This window comes from Thalassophryne amazonica, chromosome 6 (assembly GCF_902500255.1).
Source record: "Thalassophryne amazonica chromosome 6, fThaAma1.1, whole genome shotgun sequence".
NCBI lineage: Eukaryota > Metazoa > Chordata > Actinopteri > Batrachoidiformes > Batrachoididae > Thalassophryne > Thalassophryne amazonica.
The window spans coordinates 7,491,954-7,512,880 of NC_047108.1; the positions used below are offsets into that span (position 1 = coordinate 7,491,954).

The 20,927-nt window shown below is 46.8% G+C and overlaps 1 protein-coding gene and 1 long non-coding RNA gene across 2 annotated transcripts in view; one reads left to right on the forward strand and one right to left on the reverse strand.

The window, feature by feature from the left end:
- si:dkey-11f4.7 (piezo-type mechanosensitive ion channel component 2) overlaps positions 1–20,927 on the forward strand; it is a 197,592-nt gene that overhangs the window by 5,072 nt on the left and 171,593 nt on the right. The window contains exons 3-9 of the mRNA XM_034171725.1: positions 762–975; positions 5,423–5,588; positions 6,278–6,376; positions 6,473–6,514; positions 13,786–13,912; positions 14,527–14,681; positions 17,925–18,191. Of these exons, the coding sequence (XP_034027616.1) occupies positions 762–975; positions 5,423–5,588; positions 6,278–6,376; positions 6,473–6,514; positions 13,786–13,912; positions 14,527–14,681; positions 17,925–18,191 (1,070 nt within the window). The remainder of the gene's footprint in view (positions 1–761; positions 976–5,422; positions 5,589–6,277; positions 6,377–6,472; positions 6,515–13,785; positions 13,913–14,526; positions 14,682–17,924; positions 18,192–20,927) is intronic.
- LOC117511814 lies at positions 5,451–16,916 on the reverse strand. Its single transcript, XR_004561089.1, has 3 exons — positions 16,804–16,916; positions 5,661–5,754; positions 5,451–5,558 (listed from the first exon to the last, which is right to left on the reverse strand). It is a non-coding gene; the product is annotated as an uncharacterized LOC117511814 (long non-coding RNA).

Genomic DNA, 20,927 nt, shown 5'->3' on the forward strand with positions numbered 1-20,927 from the left:
GGAAAAAGCTTTTGTTGAGGAAAAAAACCATTACACTTTTTATTTACATGTTTTTAGCAGCAGAGGCCGTCTGACCAGAGGTTTTCATAATGAAACTGACAAACAGACTCATTTTTAAGCTTACGTGTAACTTCAGCCCCACCTGCTCCTAATTTCCATCATACATAGAGCATCTGCCGACCATCCACCGAGCATATTCGGTCAGGTGTCTATGGTCAGGTAGACCATAGACACTGGTCTGCCTGATATTACATATGCAAAACAACCTTGTTTTTGGATTGATCTGGTGCATCAAAGTTAGCCAGTATGCTACCAGTTAATTCTCATTCCATTTTACTATGCTGTGAGTTACAAAATGCTTTTGAGCATTTAGTGCTTTTGAGCTATTGTGTTAAATTGGAATGTCTGGACGCATTTGTTTATATGTCTATTCCTTCGATCAGTGCACTTTACAGGGTACGTGCCTCAGCTTTTCAAAGGTCTATGCATGGGGAACTGGAGATGGAGAAAGTCATACAGCAGAGGTCCTCAGAGGTCCCTCATGCAATCAAACAAGGGGATGCCCCAGATTGGATTTTGCAGCATATTGTCGGCACTTTAATGGCACATGCAGCAGTGCTCCCTCAGTTTGTTTGTTGATTATGATCTGAGTGTAGAATCAGAATTTTTCTTCTTAAAAAAAAACTGAAACAAAGGTGCAATAATGTAAATCCCAATGCAAAATTCTACGATTGTTCGGTTTTGTCTGTGTGTTTGTGCAGGTATCACACTGCCCTCCCTAACCTCAGCTGTCTACTTTGGGGTATTTCTTGGCTTGGTGTGGTGGTGGATATTCAGTTACTCCATCACCCTGCTCCCCTTCAGTTCATTGTGCGTCATGATGGCCATCTTCAGTGCCGGACACGTACTGGCTCTGTACCTCTACCAGCTGCCTCTTTCACAGGAGATTGTGCCACCACAAGACATCTACACCAGGTACAAAACCGTAAAGTCATAGTTTCAGTCTTCTTAAACTCAGGCTTTTGGAATATCACATGATTTTTTTCTGAGAAATGTTGAATACTGAATATAAAACACTCAGATTGGGTTCAAATTGCACTCACCATAATTGAGTGTGGATGATATCTGGCTTTGTGGTGCATTGTAGTCATTGCAGGATAAAGTGTGGCTTTTGAGGTGAGGTGAAATTTGTGAGGTGCACAAAAAATAGAAGTATTTAAAAATGACTGTGTCCTGAAGACAGGTTTCCCTGTTAGCTTTGTTGTATTACTGTCAGGTTTCAGTTAGGAATTGAACGCAGTTGTGGGACACACAATGCAGGTGTTTTCAGATGAAACCAGAGCACTGTGCTCATAGAGTGCAAACCTCCTCCAAAACTAGTTGACAATTCCACAAAATTTTACCTTGAAAAAATGTTCAAGGTCAAAGTCCTGTTAGAAGTGGCTTTTCATAAGCTCAATTAGATGTGATCAAATGTCAGGAGGATGTATTTTGTTTATGCACTTGAATCAAAGGTTTTTGTGGTGCTGTCAGTTTTTTTAAGCTTTTTCGGTTTCTGATTCTTTTTCAGATCATTTTCACAGAACATTGGTTATCTTTGCTATGCACAATTTGTCATTGCTTTTTTGGCACTTGGTTTCTGACTGATAACTAGAAGACAAACAGGCATAAAATTGGAACCTCCAATGTTGGTGGTGTAGGTAAATCCATAACAGAAAAATGAGAGTGATTGAGGCACTTTTGATTGAGATATAATTCAAAATGAACACAAAATGTGTTTTTCAATAGTAAACTGAAATGTCCACAAAATCCACCAGCTGGATCAGATCCAGATCAAACTGTGCCAGGTGATAGTGAGTGACAGTCTGCACCTCACTTTCAAATATGAGAGTGAATGGGGCACGTTTGATTAAGATATAATGTAAAAGACACATTAAATGTAAAATTTAAATAGCCACAAAATCAGATCCAGATCAAACTTGATGAAGGATACCAACCTACATAACACTGTCAAATATGAATGAAATGTGATCTTTTTTGACAGTTATGAATTTTTGAAAATTCTTTCACTGTTAAAGATGGGGATTTTTCCTGACTTTATGACCTTCAAAATTGAATCAGTTCTCACCTATCAGGATATGAATCTTCAGTAAAAAAAATTATAAAGATATATGAAAAATTGTGGGCTCCAGGCTGTTCAAAACAAAGAAACAAACAAACGGGCAATAACATAACCTCCTTCAACTTTGTTGGGGGAGGTAATGGGTATTTTTTTTTAATCATGTTGCTGTGCAGTTCACACCTGACAGACAGACCTGATGAAAGCTGAGAAGCAGCATAGATATCAGTGGACAGACTGTTGAGTATCACTGGAACAGGTTTAAACAGGAATGAACATCAATGCAAAACCAAGATGAAAAATTAAAACCAAGAAATCTGCCTACAAAACCCCAGATATAGATTCTATGACAAACCAACAAAGATGGATGCATCAAGCATGGAGAAACTAGGGATGAAAACACATGAACCACAGCATCACTCGGGCAGAAAAACTATCATCCTAACACCCAAACATCCCACAAGAACAGACGCAAACCAGGAGTGAATCCTGACCATTCTGATTCTGAAGTCCTGACATCAGTGCTGGTGCTCTATCTTGGGATATTATTTTATTAATCAATATTTCAACAGACAAGTCACTGCTCTGTTTTTCACACCTGGGAGTTGATTGGTATAAATTGATGTATTGGCCATTGAAAAGCTCCGTTTCACTGTTTGGGCACTTGGGGCTTCAGATGTGGTTATGGGACAAATCATGCACTCGCACCTTTATGTCCCACACCCTGATTTATTCCGCTAGTATGAGGCTTGAACTGCTGATGTTCTGGCTACAAGTGTGCTTGTGTAATCTTTAGATCAATACACTCAGATCAGTGACATTTTGGGGTGGGTGGAATTATTCTTGGGTTTGATTTTGGTTTGACATGATCTTTCTCTGAACCCTTTTTGGTTGAGGTGGGTTTTTTTTTTAGGTTCAGTTAGTGTGTTTCTGTCCAGGTCTAAAACTGTGGACCCGTGAAGACCTCTAATGTGACAATGTAACGGTGCACTTAACCTGCATGTCCTTGGAAGTGGGAGGAAGCCGGAGCACCCAGTGGGAAATTCAACAATTCTGAATCAATAATCACTACAGATAAAATCCCAGGATTAGAAAATGTGCGACCTGCAGGTGCAATGGGTTAAGTACCACCCAAATCCTGGAGGCAGTAGACGGCCACACCAGGCTGCCCACATCACTGGACTGAACCCTGTTTTTGCAACCTGCCCCAGCTTCTTCTTTTTTTTTTCAGCACTGCACCGGGTGTGTTTTTGCTTTTTTTTTTTTTTAACAGGTCATTTTTTTTCTTATGAGTTCTTCTCCATTGTGATATGTAAATATGTACAGCACGGCCCGGTCTGATCTGAAAAGAAGCATCAGAGAGGCCAAGGCTGCCTACAAGGAAAAGATAGAGGACCACTTCGCTGTAAATGACCCCAGAAGGATGTGGCAGAGAATAAATCATATAACCAACTACAGAAGCAGCAACCCAGGAAATGCTAGGTCTGACGCCTCGCTGGCAGAGGAGCTGAACCGCTTCTTTGCCCGCTTCGAAGCAGACAGACCAGCAGCAACTCCACACCCACCACCCTCCAGCACTAGCACGCTAACACTTCAGGAACACGAAGTGGAAAGGTACTCAAAGTGTGTGCTGACCAACTGGCTGGAGTTTTCACCTGCATCTTTAATGTGTCACTGTCACAGGCCATCATTCCACCCTTCCTCAAATCCTCCACCATCATTCCAGTCCCAAAGAAGTCAGCAGTGGAGAGCATAAATGACTACAGGCTTGTTGCACTTACGCCTGTGGTCATGAAGTGCTTTGAAAGACTGGTCTCTCAGCACATCAGGGCCTGTCTGTCTCCCACTCTGGACCCCCACCAGTTTGCCTACAGGGCAAACTGCTCCACAGAGGACGCTATCACCACAGCTCTCCACACCACGCTGAGCCACCTGGAGCACCAGGGGAGCTATGTGAGGATGCTCTTCCTGGACTTCAGCTCAGCTACATCATCCTGGAGATCCTGGTCCAGAAACTGACACATCTGGGCATCTCCACCCCATCTGCCAGTGGATCAAGGACTTCCTCACAAACCGCCCACAGTCCGTGAAACTTGGCCTCCACCTTTCCTCCACCATCACACTCAGCACCAGTTCTCCTCAAGGCTGTGTACTGAGCCCCCTCCTGTTCACCCTTTACACGCATGACTGCTCTCCGACCCATCCTACAAACACCATCATAAAGTTTGTAGATGACACCACCGTGATTGGGCTCATCTCAGGGGGGGATGAGTCTGATTACAGAGATGAGGTCAATCGACTGACAGCGTGGTGTTCAGCTAACAACCTGCCGCTGAACACCACAAAAACCAAAGAAATAATCCTGGACTTCAGGAAGAACAGGGCTGACCCAGCCCCGCTCTACATCCAAGGGGACTGTGTGGAAAGGGTCAGCTCCATCAGGTTCCTGGGAGTGCAGCTCTCTGACAGCCTCTCCTGGACTGCCAACACCACAGTGGTGGTGAAGAAAGCCCAGCAGCGACTCCACTTCCTGAGGGTGCTCAGGAGAAACAATCTGGAGGAGAAGCTGCTGGTGTTGTTCTACAGAGCCACCATCGAGAGCATCCTGACATACTGCATCACAGTGTGGTACGGGGGTGGGGGGGAGTTGGGTGCACAGCAGCAGACAGGAGAGCGCTGCAGATGGTGATCAAAATGGCCCAGGGGATCACTGGCTGCTCTCTGCCCAGCCTGGAAGACACTGCCAGCTCTCGCTACCTCAGCAGAGCTGCCAGCATCTGCAAAGACACATCCCACCCCAGCAACCACCTGTTTGACCTACGACCCTCCAGCCGACGGTATACTAGGTCAATCAAAACTAGGACAAAGACTCACGGACGGCTTTCTCCCCAGAGTGATCACTGCACTGAACAAAAACAAATCACTCTAATCTGCACCTTCAAGTTTCTTGTGCAATATCTGTAAACCATGTGCAATATTCCCATGTAATATGATTCCACAGTTGTATATAATTCTCATTTTCCATTTTACTTGGTCCACATTTTATTGCATTTTATTTTATTTTACCTTATGTTTATATTAGTTGTACATATACTCTGAATAATTTACCGTTAAATTTCACAATTTTTTTATTTGGCTAAAAATTACTCGCACCACGGAAAGCACCTTTTTGGAGTTTGCACTCAAATCTCGTAATGCAAATTACAATGAGAATAAAGGCGATTCTGATTCTGATTGTAAATGGTCTAACCTCCACTACCTGTTTCTGAATCCCTCACTGCCTTCCCTCTAACACTGTTGCAGACTGTTTGGAATGACAGGAGTAATCAGAACCAACAGTTCAGACCCGTACAGTCTTGGTCTTCATCTCCATGTCAGCTGGCCTGATTTCGTCAATCCTTTGGTTCTGCTGCTGCTGTATTACACACTGATAGCTCTGCTGCACAAATGGGTCAACATCACAGAGGAGGTTTGTGGTTAAATATTATCGAACCTGGAGTGGGACATGGTCTGAGTTTCTTAAAAAGATGTAAAGTTTTACCTGCAATTTGCCAGAAGGCAGATGATGGGAGAGCAAAGTCTGGTTTCTTAGATGAAAATCCTTCTGTGTTCCACTTCTCCATCAAGCTGTATAACTGGTGACACAACAAATGTTGCACAATGCAGAGATGTTCAATCAGTCACAGAAGTCTGTAAACCCTACAGAGTTGCCTGGTTGTCTTGAGGGCTTCCCTCACTAGTCTCTTTCTTGAACGAGCCACTCAGTTTGGAGAAGTTCCTGTTCCAGGCAGATGTACTGTACAGTTCCATCCTGTTATTATTTCTTAATGATTGATGCAAATTAAATACATATATATATATAAACTTTATTTACAGACTCAGGGTCCAGATTATACACAAAAGACATATACACTTACATTATAAAACAGAAAAAAATCATCCACCTTCACCCCCACACACAATATATTAAGTTAATAAATAAATAATATAATAAATAAATAAATCACTAAATAGACTATAATAAATAAATAATAAAAAATAGACAATAAATTAAGTCTAATATCTCTCTGCTGTCATACTTTCGTGTATTTTCATACTCTCATAAACTTTGAACCTTGTCCAGATTTAACTTATATGTCAGCTTGGTGTGTCTTGAAGGCTGCTGGTGATCATGAAGGGTTTGAGAGTCCAGTTGAAAGTCCAGAGATCCCTCCCAGCTTCTCCAGGGTCATCTACATTTCAGGAGACAAGCAGGAGGTGACTGACTCTGATCACTGACTCTGCTCTTTATGTTGTGTTGTTGTTCTTAAGCTGTGCTCATTATTAGCTGTGTCACACTCTCTTTCTTTTTAGCTTTTAAGCAGCACTGATGAAGAAACCTATCTCCCTGACGAGGTAACCACTTTTAATGTCAGATACTGTTTTAAAGGTCTATGTTCTTGACATATTCTCTAAAGTGAGACATCTGAATGTGAACATTAAAGAGAAAGTAATTCTAATGGTTCAAGTGCAAAACCATGTCCCCAAGTCATAGTTTTCAGTCCCACTAGTCTTTCTGTTCAGTCTCTCAGGGTCCCAACATGTAAAGGTGCGTTGGCACTTCCACAAATTTGATTCCCGCACTGGCACGCATAGTGCAGATTGCCAGTGAGTAAACTCTCCATAAACTGTGTGTGAATTGTGTGCGGCCGCATGCCAGTGTGCAAAGAAAATTTTGAAATGTTCAAAACTTCTGGCTCACATTAATTTTGTGAACTAATCATGGGCATTGCGCAACCAATTTAAAAACACTGCATGTGATGGAGATGTTACGTCTATAGTAAACATAACTTTACACATATATTATCTAACTCATAAGGAAAGAAAATGCAACTGTTTTACCAAGTCATTACAATATATTTAATATCAATAATTACCTTTGAGACTATTCCAAATGTGTTCTCCACCGACAGACAATCTGCAGCTGTAGATTTGCGCAGCAGTGCGTGGATCAAATTTGTGCAAGTGTCAACGTGGCTTAACACATCTTTGGCATAGTTCAACCCGAGTCTATATGTTGGGCTACCAACATATAGACTCGGGTTCATTTCTTGGTCAGGCTACCTGTCTGTTATGTCCTTGGATAAGCCTCTTTCCTTTGTTTCAGTCCACCCAGCTGTTGATGTGTATCAGCCTTGGCTGGGGAAAGTAACCTATGATGTACTGCTGTTCTGTCCATGGGGAGTTGTAGACAATCATCCCTTTCACAATAAGAAATCAAAGGATAGACAACAGTACAATGAGTTACGGGGCCTAGGGATTAGAGAGGCAGCCTTATGACCAGTGGATTGTTGTGTGGGCCGCTGAAGAGGAGGTACTGCTGGCCCACCACCACCAGAGGGCGCCCTGCCTGGAGTGCGGGCTCCAGGCACCAGAGGGCGCTGCCGCCTCACGAGAGCAGCCAGGGTGACAGTTGTCACCCATCACTGGACACAGCTGTTCCACTCAGCACGGAGGTATATCAGCAGGACGGCGTCTCCACCTCAGTGCCGAGATATCGCCTTGAGATAGAGGTAACCTTCTCTGCAGCATATTCTGTGTTATCTGATAATACTTGTTAACCCTTTCAGGACAGCTGACTACCGAAAGCCGATTGCTTGGATAAGTACTCACCTTCCTGCTTTATTGTGACGAGAGGTGGAGGCGGCTTCTCCCCTCTCCGTGTTACTGGGTGCAGCCGCATCCACACCTGTGTGTTTGTTGCTCTCTCTTGCCAGCAGTACCGGATCCGACGAGCGGAGGCAGTGGCCACCTGGGAATTCGGGACTTGGCGGTTCCAGTACTTCCAGGGTTCGGTGGCAGAGGAGATCTGGGTGGTTCCGGTTCGACTTGGACGGACGTCTCCTACCTTCGAGCCTGCCCACACGACACCAGCAGAATTCGGCTTAACCCCAAATTGTTGATTATTGTATTGGTTGTGCTCGTTTCACAACAGTAAAACTTGTTATTTACCTTCTCCATTGTCCGTTCATTTGCGCCCCCTGTTGTGGGTCCGTGTTCCTACACTTACACAACAGGATATCTCGGCCAGCGTCATGGATCCCGAGGGGCGTCAACCGGCTGTTGAACGGCCAATGGAAGAACAGGACGCGCAGGCGTCCGCGGGAGGGGTAATCGGTGAGTTGCAGCGGATCCTCACCGCTTTCACGACTCGGTTGGATTTCATGACCGAGCAGAACGTCCTCCTGAACCGCAGGGTGGAGGCTCTCGCCGCGCAGGTGGAAGCGCGCCCCCCGGGCGCCGCTGCGGCTCTCCCTCCCGTAGATCCTGTGCGTAACGTTGACGTTCCACTGGTTGTTCAACGACCTCTCCCTCCTTCCCCGGAAGCATACATAAGCCCTCCAGAGCCGTACGGAGGCTGTGTGGAGACGTGCGCGGATTTTCTGATGCAGTGTTCGCTCGTCTTCGCACAGTGTCCCGTTATGTACGCGACCGATGCTAGTAAAGTAGCTTATGTCATAAACCTGCTTCGCAGTGAGGCACGCGCTTGGGCTACAGCGCTCTGGGAGCAGAATTCACGGCTCCTTCTGACATACGATGGGTTTGTGAGGGGGCTCAGAACCGTGTTCGATCACCCTAATAGAGGAGAAACCGCTTCAACCGTGCTACTGTCAATGAGACAGGGGCGCCGGAGCGCAGCTGTTTATGCAGTCGACTTCCGCATCGCGGCTGCGAGATCCGGCTGGAATAACGCTGCCCTCCGCGCCGCCTTTGTAAACGGACTGTCTTTAGATCTCAAGGAGCACCTGGTGGCTAAGGACGAACCGCGGGATTTAGACGGGCTTATCGATCTTGTCATACGGTTGGACAACCGGTTAGAAGAACGTCAGCGGGAACGAGACGAAGGGCGTGGCCGGGCACGCGCCGTCCCTCTCCCTTCCGGTTCCGACCGTGCTCCGCCTTCCCCACGCTCCACGGCCCCTGCGCTCCGTGGGGCCACAGCTCCCCCTACTGACGAAGCTATGGACACGAGTAGGGCAACATTTAGGGCACCAGCTGTACAGAGGAGATGGGCCCATGGAGCTTGTTTTGTTTGTGGTGCACTAGAGCACCATGTGAGAGACTGCCCCGAGCGGTTACAACACCAACGCCTGCCCCTAGAGACTGGGCTAGGGGTGGGCCGAGACATTCACGTGGGACACACCCACATTGCTACACGACTCCCAGTCACGATCCTGTATGAGGATTTAACCCTGGACACGGGCTCTGAGGGGAATCTGTTGGACTGCAGATGGGCCAGGGAGATAGGGCTCCCTCTGATGGCACTTACCTCGCCTGTGCAGGTTCGAGCACTAGATGGCTCCCTGCTCCCTCCGATCACACATAAGACACCACCTGTAACGCTGGTGGTGTCAGGAAACCACCGGGAGGTGATCGAGTTTTTTGTGACTCAGGCCACTTCCCGTGTGGTTTTAGGCTTTCCCTGGATGTTGAAGCACAATCCCCGGATTGATTGGCCGTCCGGGGTAGTGGTTCAGTGGAGCGAGACCTGCCATCGGGTGTGTCTAGGTTCCTCGGTTCCTCCCGGCTCCCAAGCTAAGGAGGAGGTCAGAGTCCCGCCCAATCTGGGGACGGTGCCGGTGGAGTACCACGACCTTGTCGACGTGTTCAGCAAGGATCTGGCGCTCACACTCCCCCCCCACCGTCCGTACGATTGTGCCATCGATTTGGTTCCAGGCAGTGGGTTCCCGTCCAGTAGACTGTACAACCTCTCACGGCCTGAGCGCGAATCAATGGAGACCTACATCCGGGACTCGTTAGCTGCCGGGTTGATCCGAAATTCCACCTCCCCGATGGGCGCAGGTTTCTTTTTCGTGGGTAAAAAAGATGGCGGACTTCGTCCATGCATCGATTATAGGGGGCTGAACGAAATCACGGTTCGCAACCGATACCCGTTACCCCTGTTGGATTCGGTGTTCACGCCCCTGCATGGAGCCAAGATTTTTACCAAGCTTGATCTTAGAAACGCGTATCATCTGGTTCGGATCCGGAAGGGAGACGAGTGGAAGACGGCATTCAACACCCCCTTAGGTCACTTTGAGTACCTGGTCATGCCGTTCGGCCTCACAAACGCCCCCGCGACGTTCCAAGCCTTGGTTAACGACATATTGCGGGACTTCCTGCACCGGTTCGTCTTCGTATATCTAGACGATATACTCATCTTTTCTCCGGATCCTGAGACTCATGTCCGGCATGTACGTCAGGTCCTGCAGCGGTTGTTAGAGAACCGGCTGTTTGTGAAGGGCGAGAAGTGTGAGTTCCACCGCACTTCTTTGTCCTGCCTGGGGTTCATCATCTCCTCCAACTCCGTCGCTCCTGATCCGGCCAAGGTTGCGGCGGTGAGAGACTGGCCCCAACCAACAAGCCGTAGGAAGTTGCAACAGTTCCTAGGCTTTGCTAATTTCTACAGGAGGTTCATTAAGGGCTACAGTCAGGTAGTTAGCCCCCTGACAGCCCTGACCTCACCAAAAGTTCCCTTCACCTGGTCGGATCGGTGCGATGCCGCGTTTAAGGAGTTGAAACGGCGCTTCTCGTCTGCACCCGTTCTGGTGCAGCCCGATCCTAGTCGCCAGTTAGTGGTTGAAGTGGACGCCTCGGACTCAGGGATAGGAGCCGTGCTGTCCCAGAGTGGGAAGACCGATAAGGTCCTTCACCCGTGTGCCTATTTTTCCCGCAGGTTGACCCCAGCCGAACGGAACTATGACGTCGGCAATCGAGAGCTCCTTGCGGTGAAAGAGGCTCTTGAGGAGTGGAGACATCTGTTGGAGGGAACATCCGTGCCATTCACGGTTTTCACTGACCACCGGAACCTGGAGTATATCAGGACCGCCAAGCGACTGAACCCCAGGCAAGGCCGCTGGTCACTGTTCTTCGGCCGTTTTGACTTCCGGATCACCTACCGTCCCGGGACCAAAAACCAAAGATCGGATGCCTTGTCCCGGGTACACGAAGATGAGGTCAAAACGGAGCCGTCGGATCCCCCGGAACCCATCATCCCGGAGTCCGCTATCGTGGCCGCCCTCACCTGGGACGTGGAGAAAACCGTCCGGGAGGCCCTGACACGAGACCCGGACCCCGGAACCGGACCGAAGAACAAACTCTACGTCCCACCAGAAGCCAGGGCTGCAGTTCTGGACTTCTGGCACGGTTCTAAGCTCTCCTGTCACCCTGGGGTGCGAAGAACCGTGGCAGTCGTCCGGCAGCGCTTCTGGTGGGCGTCCCTGGAGGCCGACGTCCGGGGTTACATCCAGGCCTGTACCACCTGTGCCAGGGGCAAGGCGGATCACCGTAAGACACCGGGATTGCTACAGCCGCTGCCCGTGCCTCATCGCCCCTGGTCCCACATCGGCCTGGATTTTGTCACGGGTCTCCCACCGTCCCAGGGAAACACCGTCGTCCTCACGATAGTGGACCGATTCTCCAAGGCGGCCCACTTCGTGGCCCTCCCGAAGCTCCCAACGGCCCAGGAGACAGTGGACCTCCTAGTCCACCACGTCGTCCGTCTGCATGGGATACCATCAGACATCGTCTCTGATCGCGGTCCCCAGTTCTCCTTGCATGTTTGGAGGAGCTTTTGCCGGGAACTGGGGGCCACGGTCAGTCTCTCGTCCGGGTACCACCCCCAGACCAACGGACAAGCAGAACGGGCAAACCAGGAGATGGAGCAAACCTTGCGCTGTGTGACAGCCGTGCACCCGACGGCCTGGAGTACCCACCTGGCCTGGATCGAGTACGCCCACAACAGTCAAGTGTCGTCAGCCACCGGCCTCTCCCCTTTTGAGGTGTGTTTGGGGTATCAGCCCCCCTTGTTTCCGGTGGTTGAGGGAGAGGTCGGTGTGCCCTCGGTCCAGGCCCACCTACGGAAGTGCCGTCGGGTGTGGCGTGCCGCCCGTTCTGCTTTGTTGAAGGCCCGGACGAGGGCGAAGAAACATGCAGACCGGCGGCGGGCCCCGGCCCCCACGTATCGTCCTGGGCAGGAAGTGTGGTTGTCCACCAAGGACATTCCTCTGCAAGTGGACTCCCCAAAACTCCAGGAACGATACATCGGACCCTTCAAGATCCTTAAAGTCATCAATCCCGCCGCAGTGAGGCTCCAGCTCCCGGCCTCACTGCGGATCCATCCAGTATTTCATGTTTCCCGGATAAAACCCCATCACACCTCACCCCTCTGCACCCCGGGTCCGGCACCACCTCCTGCCCGGATCATCGACGGGGAACCGGCTTGGACTGTGCGCCGGCTCCTCGACGTCCGTCGAATGGGCCGGGGTTTTCAGTACCTGGTGGACTGGGAGGGGTACGGTCCCAAAGAACGCTCCTGGGTGAAGAGGGGCTTCATCCTGGACCCGGCCCTCCTGGCCGACTTCTACCGTCGCCATCCGGACAAGCCCGGTCGTGCGCCAGGAGGCGCCCGTTGAGGGGGGGGTCCTGTTGTGTGGGCCGCTGAAGAGGAGGTACTGCTGGCCCACCACCACCAGAGGGCGCCCTGCCTGGAGTGCGGGCTCCAGGCACCAGAGGGCGCTGCCGCCTCACGAGAGCAGCCAGGGTGACAGCTGTCACCCATCACTGGACACAGCTGTTCCACTCAGCACGGAGGTATATCAGCAGGACGGCGTCTCCACCTCAGTGCCGAGATATCGCCTTGAGATAGAGGTAACCTTCTCTGCAGCATATTCTGTGTTATCTGATAATACTTGTTAACCCTTTCAGGACAGCTGACTACCGAAAGCCGATTGCTTGGATAAGTACTCACCTTCCTGCTTTATTGTGACGAGAGGTGGAGGCGGCTTCTCCCCTCTCCGTGTTACTGGGTGCAGCCGCATCCACACCTGTGTGTTTGTTGCTCTCTCTTGCCAGCAGTACCGGATCTGACGAGCGGAGGCAGTGGCCACCTGGGAATTTGGGACTTGGCGGTTCCAGTACTTCCAGGGTTCGGTGGCAGAGGAGATCTGGGTGGTTCCGGTTCGACTTGGACGGACGTCTCCTACCTTCGAGCCTGCCCACACGACACCAGCAGAATTCGGCTTAACCCCAAATTGTTGATTATTGTATTGGTTGTGCTCGTTTCACAACAGTAAAACTTGTTATTTACCTTCTCCATTGTCCGTTCATTTGCGCCCCCTGTTGTGGGTCCGTGTTCCTACACTTACACAACATGGATCAGCGGTTTGATTCCCCATCAGACAGGCAAATTGCTATGGTCCTTGGGGTCAAGGTCTTTAATCCTTGAGTTGCTCCAGTTAAGCACCTTGCATGGTGGCAGCCTGACATTGGTGTGTGAGTGAATAGGTGAACGTAAGGCATCATTGTAAAGCACCTTGAGCATCTGCATAAGATGTAAAAGTGCTATAGAAATACTGACTTAACACTGTAAGAGTTTGTTTAACTCCATTTAGAGTGGGATCAAATTTAATCCTGGCAAACTTGATTCTCCACTGCAAAATGTGCTTTCTAGCGCTGACATGCATGTTTTAAAATAACAGCAGTCCAGCAGGCTGAAAACTAAGATTTCTGGTACAGCTGACCGTAAACTCAAAATTCTGGTGCACTCATTTTCAAATGCTAGTTGCTTTTTTGTTACTACTATTTTTAATACCCTGTTGGTTGTTGCTCCTCATGTCTTTTTGAAGCCAGTGATCTTACTGAGGACGTGTGAGGATGTCCACAGAAACCAGCTGGGATCCCTGTTGGGAGGGGCCGGGTACACAAACTGTTACCCTCCACCACAGTATGAAGACAGCGTCTCGCCATCAGACAGTAATTACACCCAAATTTTCAAATACGACAACTCAGCGACAACAATCTTCCTAGTTTAGCTGATTTCTCTAAGTCAGAGGTGTCAGACTGATTCCAGAAAGGGCCACAAGGCTGCAGGTTTTCGTTGCAACCACCCACTCCACCAGGTGATTTCACTCATTAACTGATTCCATCTGCTCCATGGGATGTTAATCAGTGACATCACCTGCTGGAGTGGGTGGTTGCAAAGAAAACCTGCACCCTCGGTTAGACACCTATGCTGCAAGTCATTGGTTGGTTGTCCTAAAATTCCAGTAATGCATGATGGCAGAGGTGGGAGTAAGTCACTGCCAAGTCATTCTCAAGTCATAAATCGGAAAGTCTCAAGTCAGCTTGCAAGCAATTGGTGGTCATTATGACTTGAGACTTGACTTGGGACTTGCTGATTCATGACTTGAGAGTGACTTGATGGTGACTTACTCCCACTTCTGCATTGTGGTATGTTCTTGTTGTATTTGTTTTTAATTTAATTATATCACTGCATTTGCTCAGATTTATTTTCAGCATTTCGTGACTCACTTCTGTTCTCCTAAAACTTTTCTTTAATGTGCTTTTGTCCGTTTGTCTTCTGTTAGTGTCTGAAGATGAGCCAGAAGTGAGGGAGGAGAGTGATGAGGCCATGAAGACTCCACCGGAGAGCTTGTCTCCTCCCCCAGGCCCCAGCAGTCTGGTCATCTTTGGACGGCTTGTGCAAAAGCACAGCTATGTCAGTGCCCTCATCATCATGATGGTAAAACACACTGTTGTAGTTTTCAGAAACATTTGCATGCATGTCCCCTTGCATTTCCCATCATGGAGACAAAAGTGACATTTAGCAAAGACTGTTTTGGTGTGTACATGCAGGTCAATTTATCAGTTTGATCAGTAAGAGTGGTCTACCACTGCTAGTGCAGCAGATAACGGAATATTTACAGAGGAAGCCTTCAAATGGTGACACAAGCACCAAATTTGGCAAAAGTACTGTACACCTCAGATATTACCCTTTTGAAAATACTGACTGGCCACTTGAATTTTCAATAGGCAGCCACGTAGGGGTCACAATCTAAAAATGCTCCAGTAATATTTAAAATTATACCACATTATTTGTCTGATTGTAAAGATTCCAAAAAGGTATAGTTTGGACTATCTATGACAGAATTCTATAGAGTTACGGGGTAAAAACAAGAATGGTGACAAAGTTCAGTTTCAGTTTGTTCAGGGGTCAAAAGTTAGAGTTGCTCCAATTTTGTCCAAAGGTGATGCAAATTGTTGGTTGAGTTAATAGGGTTTCAAAAAGGAATAGTTTGCACCATGTATCGTGCTTAGTTATCATGTTACAGGGTAACATATGTCACGTGTCATAGAATTCAATGGACGTCAACATTTTTTGACCTTTACTTTAGAGACCAGGCATTCAACACAGTCAAAACTATTCCATTTATTAATCCAAGTAGCTCAATCAACAATTTGCACCATTTTTTTTTACTAAAATTGGAGCAACTTTAACTTTTGACCCCTGTACAAACTGAAATTGACCTTTGTCACTGTTTCTTTCTCTCTTTGCTCTGTATGCACCACTCTGCATTTCATCATTAGTGATCGATTTCATGTAACGTTAAAACAACATTTTTGCAGTCCAATATAGAAAAAACTATAAACAATGTGTGTAAAAAAATGCGTGAGTGGAATGGTAATTTCAAGCGCTCCAATGGGCGTCATAGATCTGTAAATTGTGTTTTCATGATCACAAAATGAACATTGCTGTAGTAGTGCAGCAGATAACCAAAACAATTGTTCAGTTTGTGATAAAAGCATGAAATGTGGCACACATATTCTAAATTAACTAATGTTTATTTTCAGATATGGAGACATCCTGGAGATGACCTCTAATGAGCTACAGGGGTCAATAAAGAATTACACAGGGGTCAAAATATAAAAATTCTCCAATCATGTTGAAAACTATACCACACTATTTGTGTGATCATAAGGATTCCAAAAATGTATAGTTTGGGCTATCCATGACTGAATGTTCTGGAGTTATGGGGTAAAAACAGCAAAAATGGTGACAAAGGTCAGTTTCAGTTTATACAAGGGTGAAAAGTTAAAGTTACTTCAGTTTTGGTAAAAAGTGATGCAAATTATTGGTTGAGTGAACAGGATTAATAAATGAAATAGTTTTGACTATGTCGAATGTTTGGTCTCCAAAAGTAAAGGTCAAACAAGCTTGACGTCCATTGGATTCTATGACATGTGACATATGTTACCTCGTAACATGATAACTTAGCGTGACAGATGGTGCAAACTATTCCTTTTTAAAATACTATTAACTAAACCAATAATTTGCATAATTTTTTTTACCAAAATTGGAGCAAGTTTAACGTTTGACCCCTGTACAAACTGAAACTGACCTTTGTCACCATATTTGCTGTTTTTACCCCATAACTCCTGAACATTCAGTCATAGATAGTCCAAACTATACCTTTTTGGAAGCTGTGTAATCAGATAAATAATGTGGTATACTTTTCAATATGATTGGAGCATTGTTAAAGTTTGACCCCTGTGTAATTCTTTATTGACCCCTGTAGCTCATTAGAGGTCAGCTCCAGGATGCCTCCATATCTGAAAATAAATATTAGTTAATTTAGAATATTTGTGCCAAATTTCATGCTTTTATCACAAACTGAATGATTGTTATGGAAATTTTAGGGCAATTCTACGGTAACGGAATTACAATCTGACCTAATCTGTAGTCGTTAGATGCAGTATGTCCAGATTTTGTTGCTGTTGTAATTCCGTTACCATAGAATTGCCGTTTAGCTAAGCTGCAGCACATATTTAATCAAATGACAGCAGAGAAGCTGTATGAGTCTTACCTGAGCTGAAGACTCACAGAAACACACCTCAAGGGTGTGTGTATCAGCGCTTGTCCTCTGCTCATCCCTCTGTACTCTGTCCTCTGTCCATCCCTCTGTCCTCTGGCTTCTGTCCATCCCTCTGTCCTCTGCTCATCCCTCTGTCCTCTGTCCATCCTTCTGTCCTCTGTCCATCCCTCTGTCCTCTGTCCATCCTTCTGTCCTCTGCTCATCCCTCTGTCCTCTGGCTTCTGTCCATCCTTCTGTCCTCTGCTCATCCCTCTGTCCTCTGTCCATCCTTCTGTCCTCTGTCCATCCCTCTGTCCTCTGGCTTCTGTCCATCCTTCTGTCCTCTCCTCACACCCTCTCCTCTTGTTTCCAGTGTTCCTCTAAATCCACAACAAAGTGTTTTCTCCCCTCAGCAATAAAAAAGTGCTCCACTGTCGCGTTATGAAATGAAAGTGAAACCTAAAATGCGTACATTGACGCACGCGTGCACGGACTTCTGTTAACATAACACGACTTTAAGGTTGGACGAAACATCCGTAATATCTATGAGAGACACGACACAAGTAAAGCTGAAGTCTAGCTACAAAAAGTTTTGCCGGCTGATGTGACCAATGTTGACGTCCGTCCTTGTTTTCAGTTCACCTGAAACGACGATGGAAACAAGAGGTTCCGCCCTAATAAAAATACCACTGAAAACTTATTCCTCATTGTTTATTAATTTATACAGTACTTGGTGAATGTATCAATTTTATATTTCTTTCTCCGCAAAGTTTTCCTGGCAGCTGTGTGTGCTGGCATGTCGTCGTGTCTTTTAGGGAAAGTTCGGCGTCATAACAGGTGGGGGGGAGCGCGAAGCGCAGCTTGTGCTGCATTCAAGGGTGCTCAGAGAGCACAGTTTTCGCCGGTTAAAGTAATTCGCGAGGTCCCTTTTTTGAAAAAAATGTCACCCACTTTTGATTGGGGTGGCAACTGGGGTGGCAAGAGCTATTTTTAGGGTGGCAGTTGCCACCCCATGCCACCCCAGTAGATCCGCCCCTGGAACCATGTTAGTTTATGTTTCATCAGGGCTGCTTGCAGTAAGTTGAGGCTCACAGTTGTCGTAATGTCACCGTATCAATAAAATGTCTTTTTAGGTCTGGAGCATTACCTATAACAACTGGCTTACCTTTGCTTTGCTGGTGTGGTCCTGTATCATCTGGATGATGAGGGACCGGCGGCGCTATGCCATGATGTCTGCTCCTTTTCTGGCCATCTACGGGACAGTTCTGGTACTGCTGGGGTTCATGAGTGGGCTGCGTCTGAGCCGATCCGAGCTGTACCCCGGTCTGCCCCCAGCTATGATAGTGGACTTTGACCTGAACAGTTACCATCCTGCACCCTGCGTCCACCTGGGAGCAAAGGTGAGGTGGCCATCCTGTCCTTGATGCTGCTCAGTCATAGGGGAAGGACACATGAGCATTTCCAAATCAATGAATATGTCTTGGACTTACATCAATCATTATGAAATACAAACAGCATCATAGTGTGTGGTAAGTCTGTGTGAGGAAGCAGTTCCCAAAAAACTGAGTGTCTGCGTAAGAATGAAACCAGTGAGGGAAGCAACCATTCAACACCCCGTGACCCTTAATTGGAGTAAGCAGGTATGGAAAGTGTGTGGATGGAATGTTCCACAATGTACACAGGAGAGTTTACATACAATACACCATAATGACTATGTGAAAAAAGTTTTTTTTTTTTTTTTTAGATTTTTGCAAATTTATATATATATATATATATATATATATATAAACACAAAGGAATCACATGTACATAAGTATTCACAGCCTTTGCCATAAGTTCAAAATTGAGCTCAGGCGCATCCTGTTACCTCTGATCACCCTTGAGATGTTTCTACAGCTTAACTGGAGTCCACCTGGGGTAAATTCAATTGATTGGACTTGATATGGAAAGAAACACACTTGTCTACATATAAGGTCCCACAGTTGACAGTCAGGACCGGCGCCAGAAAAAAATATTAAGTGTGTGATGAGTTTATCACAGGGGGCGGGGTCGCGCTCCCCCCCCCCCCCCCCCCAAAAAAAAAGTGCGCACCGGAGGGGACGTGCCTCTGAGTGTGCGTAATGAATAAGGTGCGCACCTAGAAATCTCGTGTATTTAGGCTACACCGTTGTAAGAGACTGACTAAGAGTAAAGAGTGATGACAGTATTGTTTTAATTATTATTTGAACGTATAGACCCTCGGTCAAGTGATCTCCTGCATACCACAAACCAAACCAACAACTGATCTGAGAAACGACACGAGACAGTAGATTAACCCCACATACAGCCCTCCATCACAAGCACAAACACAGCGCAATTGGGCATGACAGTCACACAGCGGGTCAAAGATAAACCTTTCATGTACAGTGGTCCCTCGTTTATCGCGGGAGTTACGTTCTAAAAATAGCCCTCAATAGGTGAAATCCCCGAAGTAGTCAGCGTTATTTTTTAGTTATTATAGACGTTTTAAGGCTGTAAAACCCCTCACTACACACTTTATACACTTTTATCAAACAGGCATTAACATTTTCTCACTTTTCTCTCGTGTGTAAACACTCTCAAAGTTCAAATCTCAGTAGAAAAATCAGACCAACCTGTTTTCAGGCACAAATATTTGTTTGAGAAATAAAAATAGAACGTTTTCCTATAAATAATTATGATGGCTTTTAGAACTAACAAATTTAATTTTAACGATCAACCTACGAGGTTGGACACATAAGAAATTATTAATAGTGACTGACCAGTATTTCACAGTTCGTGGCGCCGCTCCGCTGAAGGCCTCGCTGCAGGTGTCTTTTTCCGAGTGAAGAACACAGTTGTGGGTAGTTGTTGGCGCTCTTTTTTCTTCTGGGCGAGAAGATTCTTATAAACAGACACGCAGAACACAATGTGCGTACTCTCCCTTTGCGGTGCCGCAACAGGTGTCCCGTCATCTTGACAGAACACCGGCCTGCTTGATGAGGACGCAGAGCACAATGCGCTGTAAAAAAAAAAAAAAAAAGCATGCAAAATTGGACTAAAAAAAATCTGTGAAACTGCGAGGCGCTATATTTTCCAGTATTTCTTTTTCTTTCTTTTTCTTTTTATTTTTGATAACTCTCACATCGAGGGGGCGAAGTTGATGACGTGAGGGGGCGTCGCCCCCAAACGCCCCCTCGTGGCGCCTGATCCGTTGACAGTGCATGTCAGAGCACAAAACCAAGCATGAAGTCAAAGGAATTGTCTGTAGACCTCTGAGACAGGATTGTCTGGAGGCACAAATCTGGGGAAGGATATAGAAACATTTCTGCTGCTTTGAAGGTCCCATCATCATCTGTAAATGGAAAAAGTTTGCATACACCAGGACTCTTCCTAGAGCTGTCCATATGTCTAAACTGAGTGATTGGGGGACATACCGGCGCCACGAGGGGGCGTTTGGGGGCGACGCCCCCTCATGTCATCATGCCTCGGATGTGAGAGTTATCAAAAATAACAATTAAAAAGAAAGAAAAAGAAATACTGGAAAATATAGCGCCTCGCAGTTTCGCAGATTTTTTTTAGTCCAATTTTGCATGCTTTTTTTTTTTTTTTTTACAGCGCATTGTGCTCTGCATCCTCATCAAGCAGGCCGGTGTTCTGTCGAGATGACGGGACACCTGTTGCGGCACCGCAAAGGGAGAGTACGCACATTGTGTTCTGCGTGTCTGTTTATAAGAATCTTCTCACCCAGAAGAAAAAAGAGCGCAAACAACTACCCACAACTGTGTTCTTCACTCGGAAAAAGACACCTGCAGCGAGGCCTTCAGCTGAGCGGCGCCACGACGAAGAGGCGCGATCAGAGGAACTGTGAAATACTGGTCAGTCACTATCAATCAATCAATCATTTTTTTTCTTATATAGCGCCAAATCACAACAAACAGTTGCCCCAAGGCGCTCCATATTGTAAGGCAAGGCCATACAATAATTATGAAAAACCCCAACGGTCAAAACGACCCCCTATGAGCAAGCACTTGGCAACAGTGGGAAGGAAAAACTCCCTTTTAACAGGAAGAAACCTCCAGCAGAACCAGGCTCAGGGAGGGGCAGTCTTCTGCTGAGACTGGTTGGGGCTGAGGGAA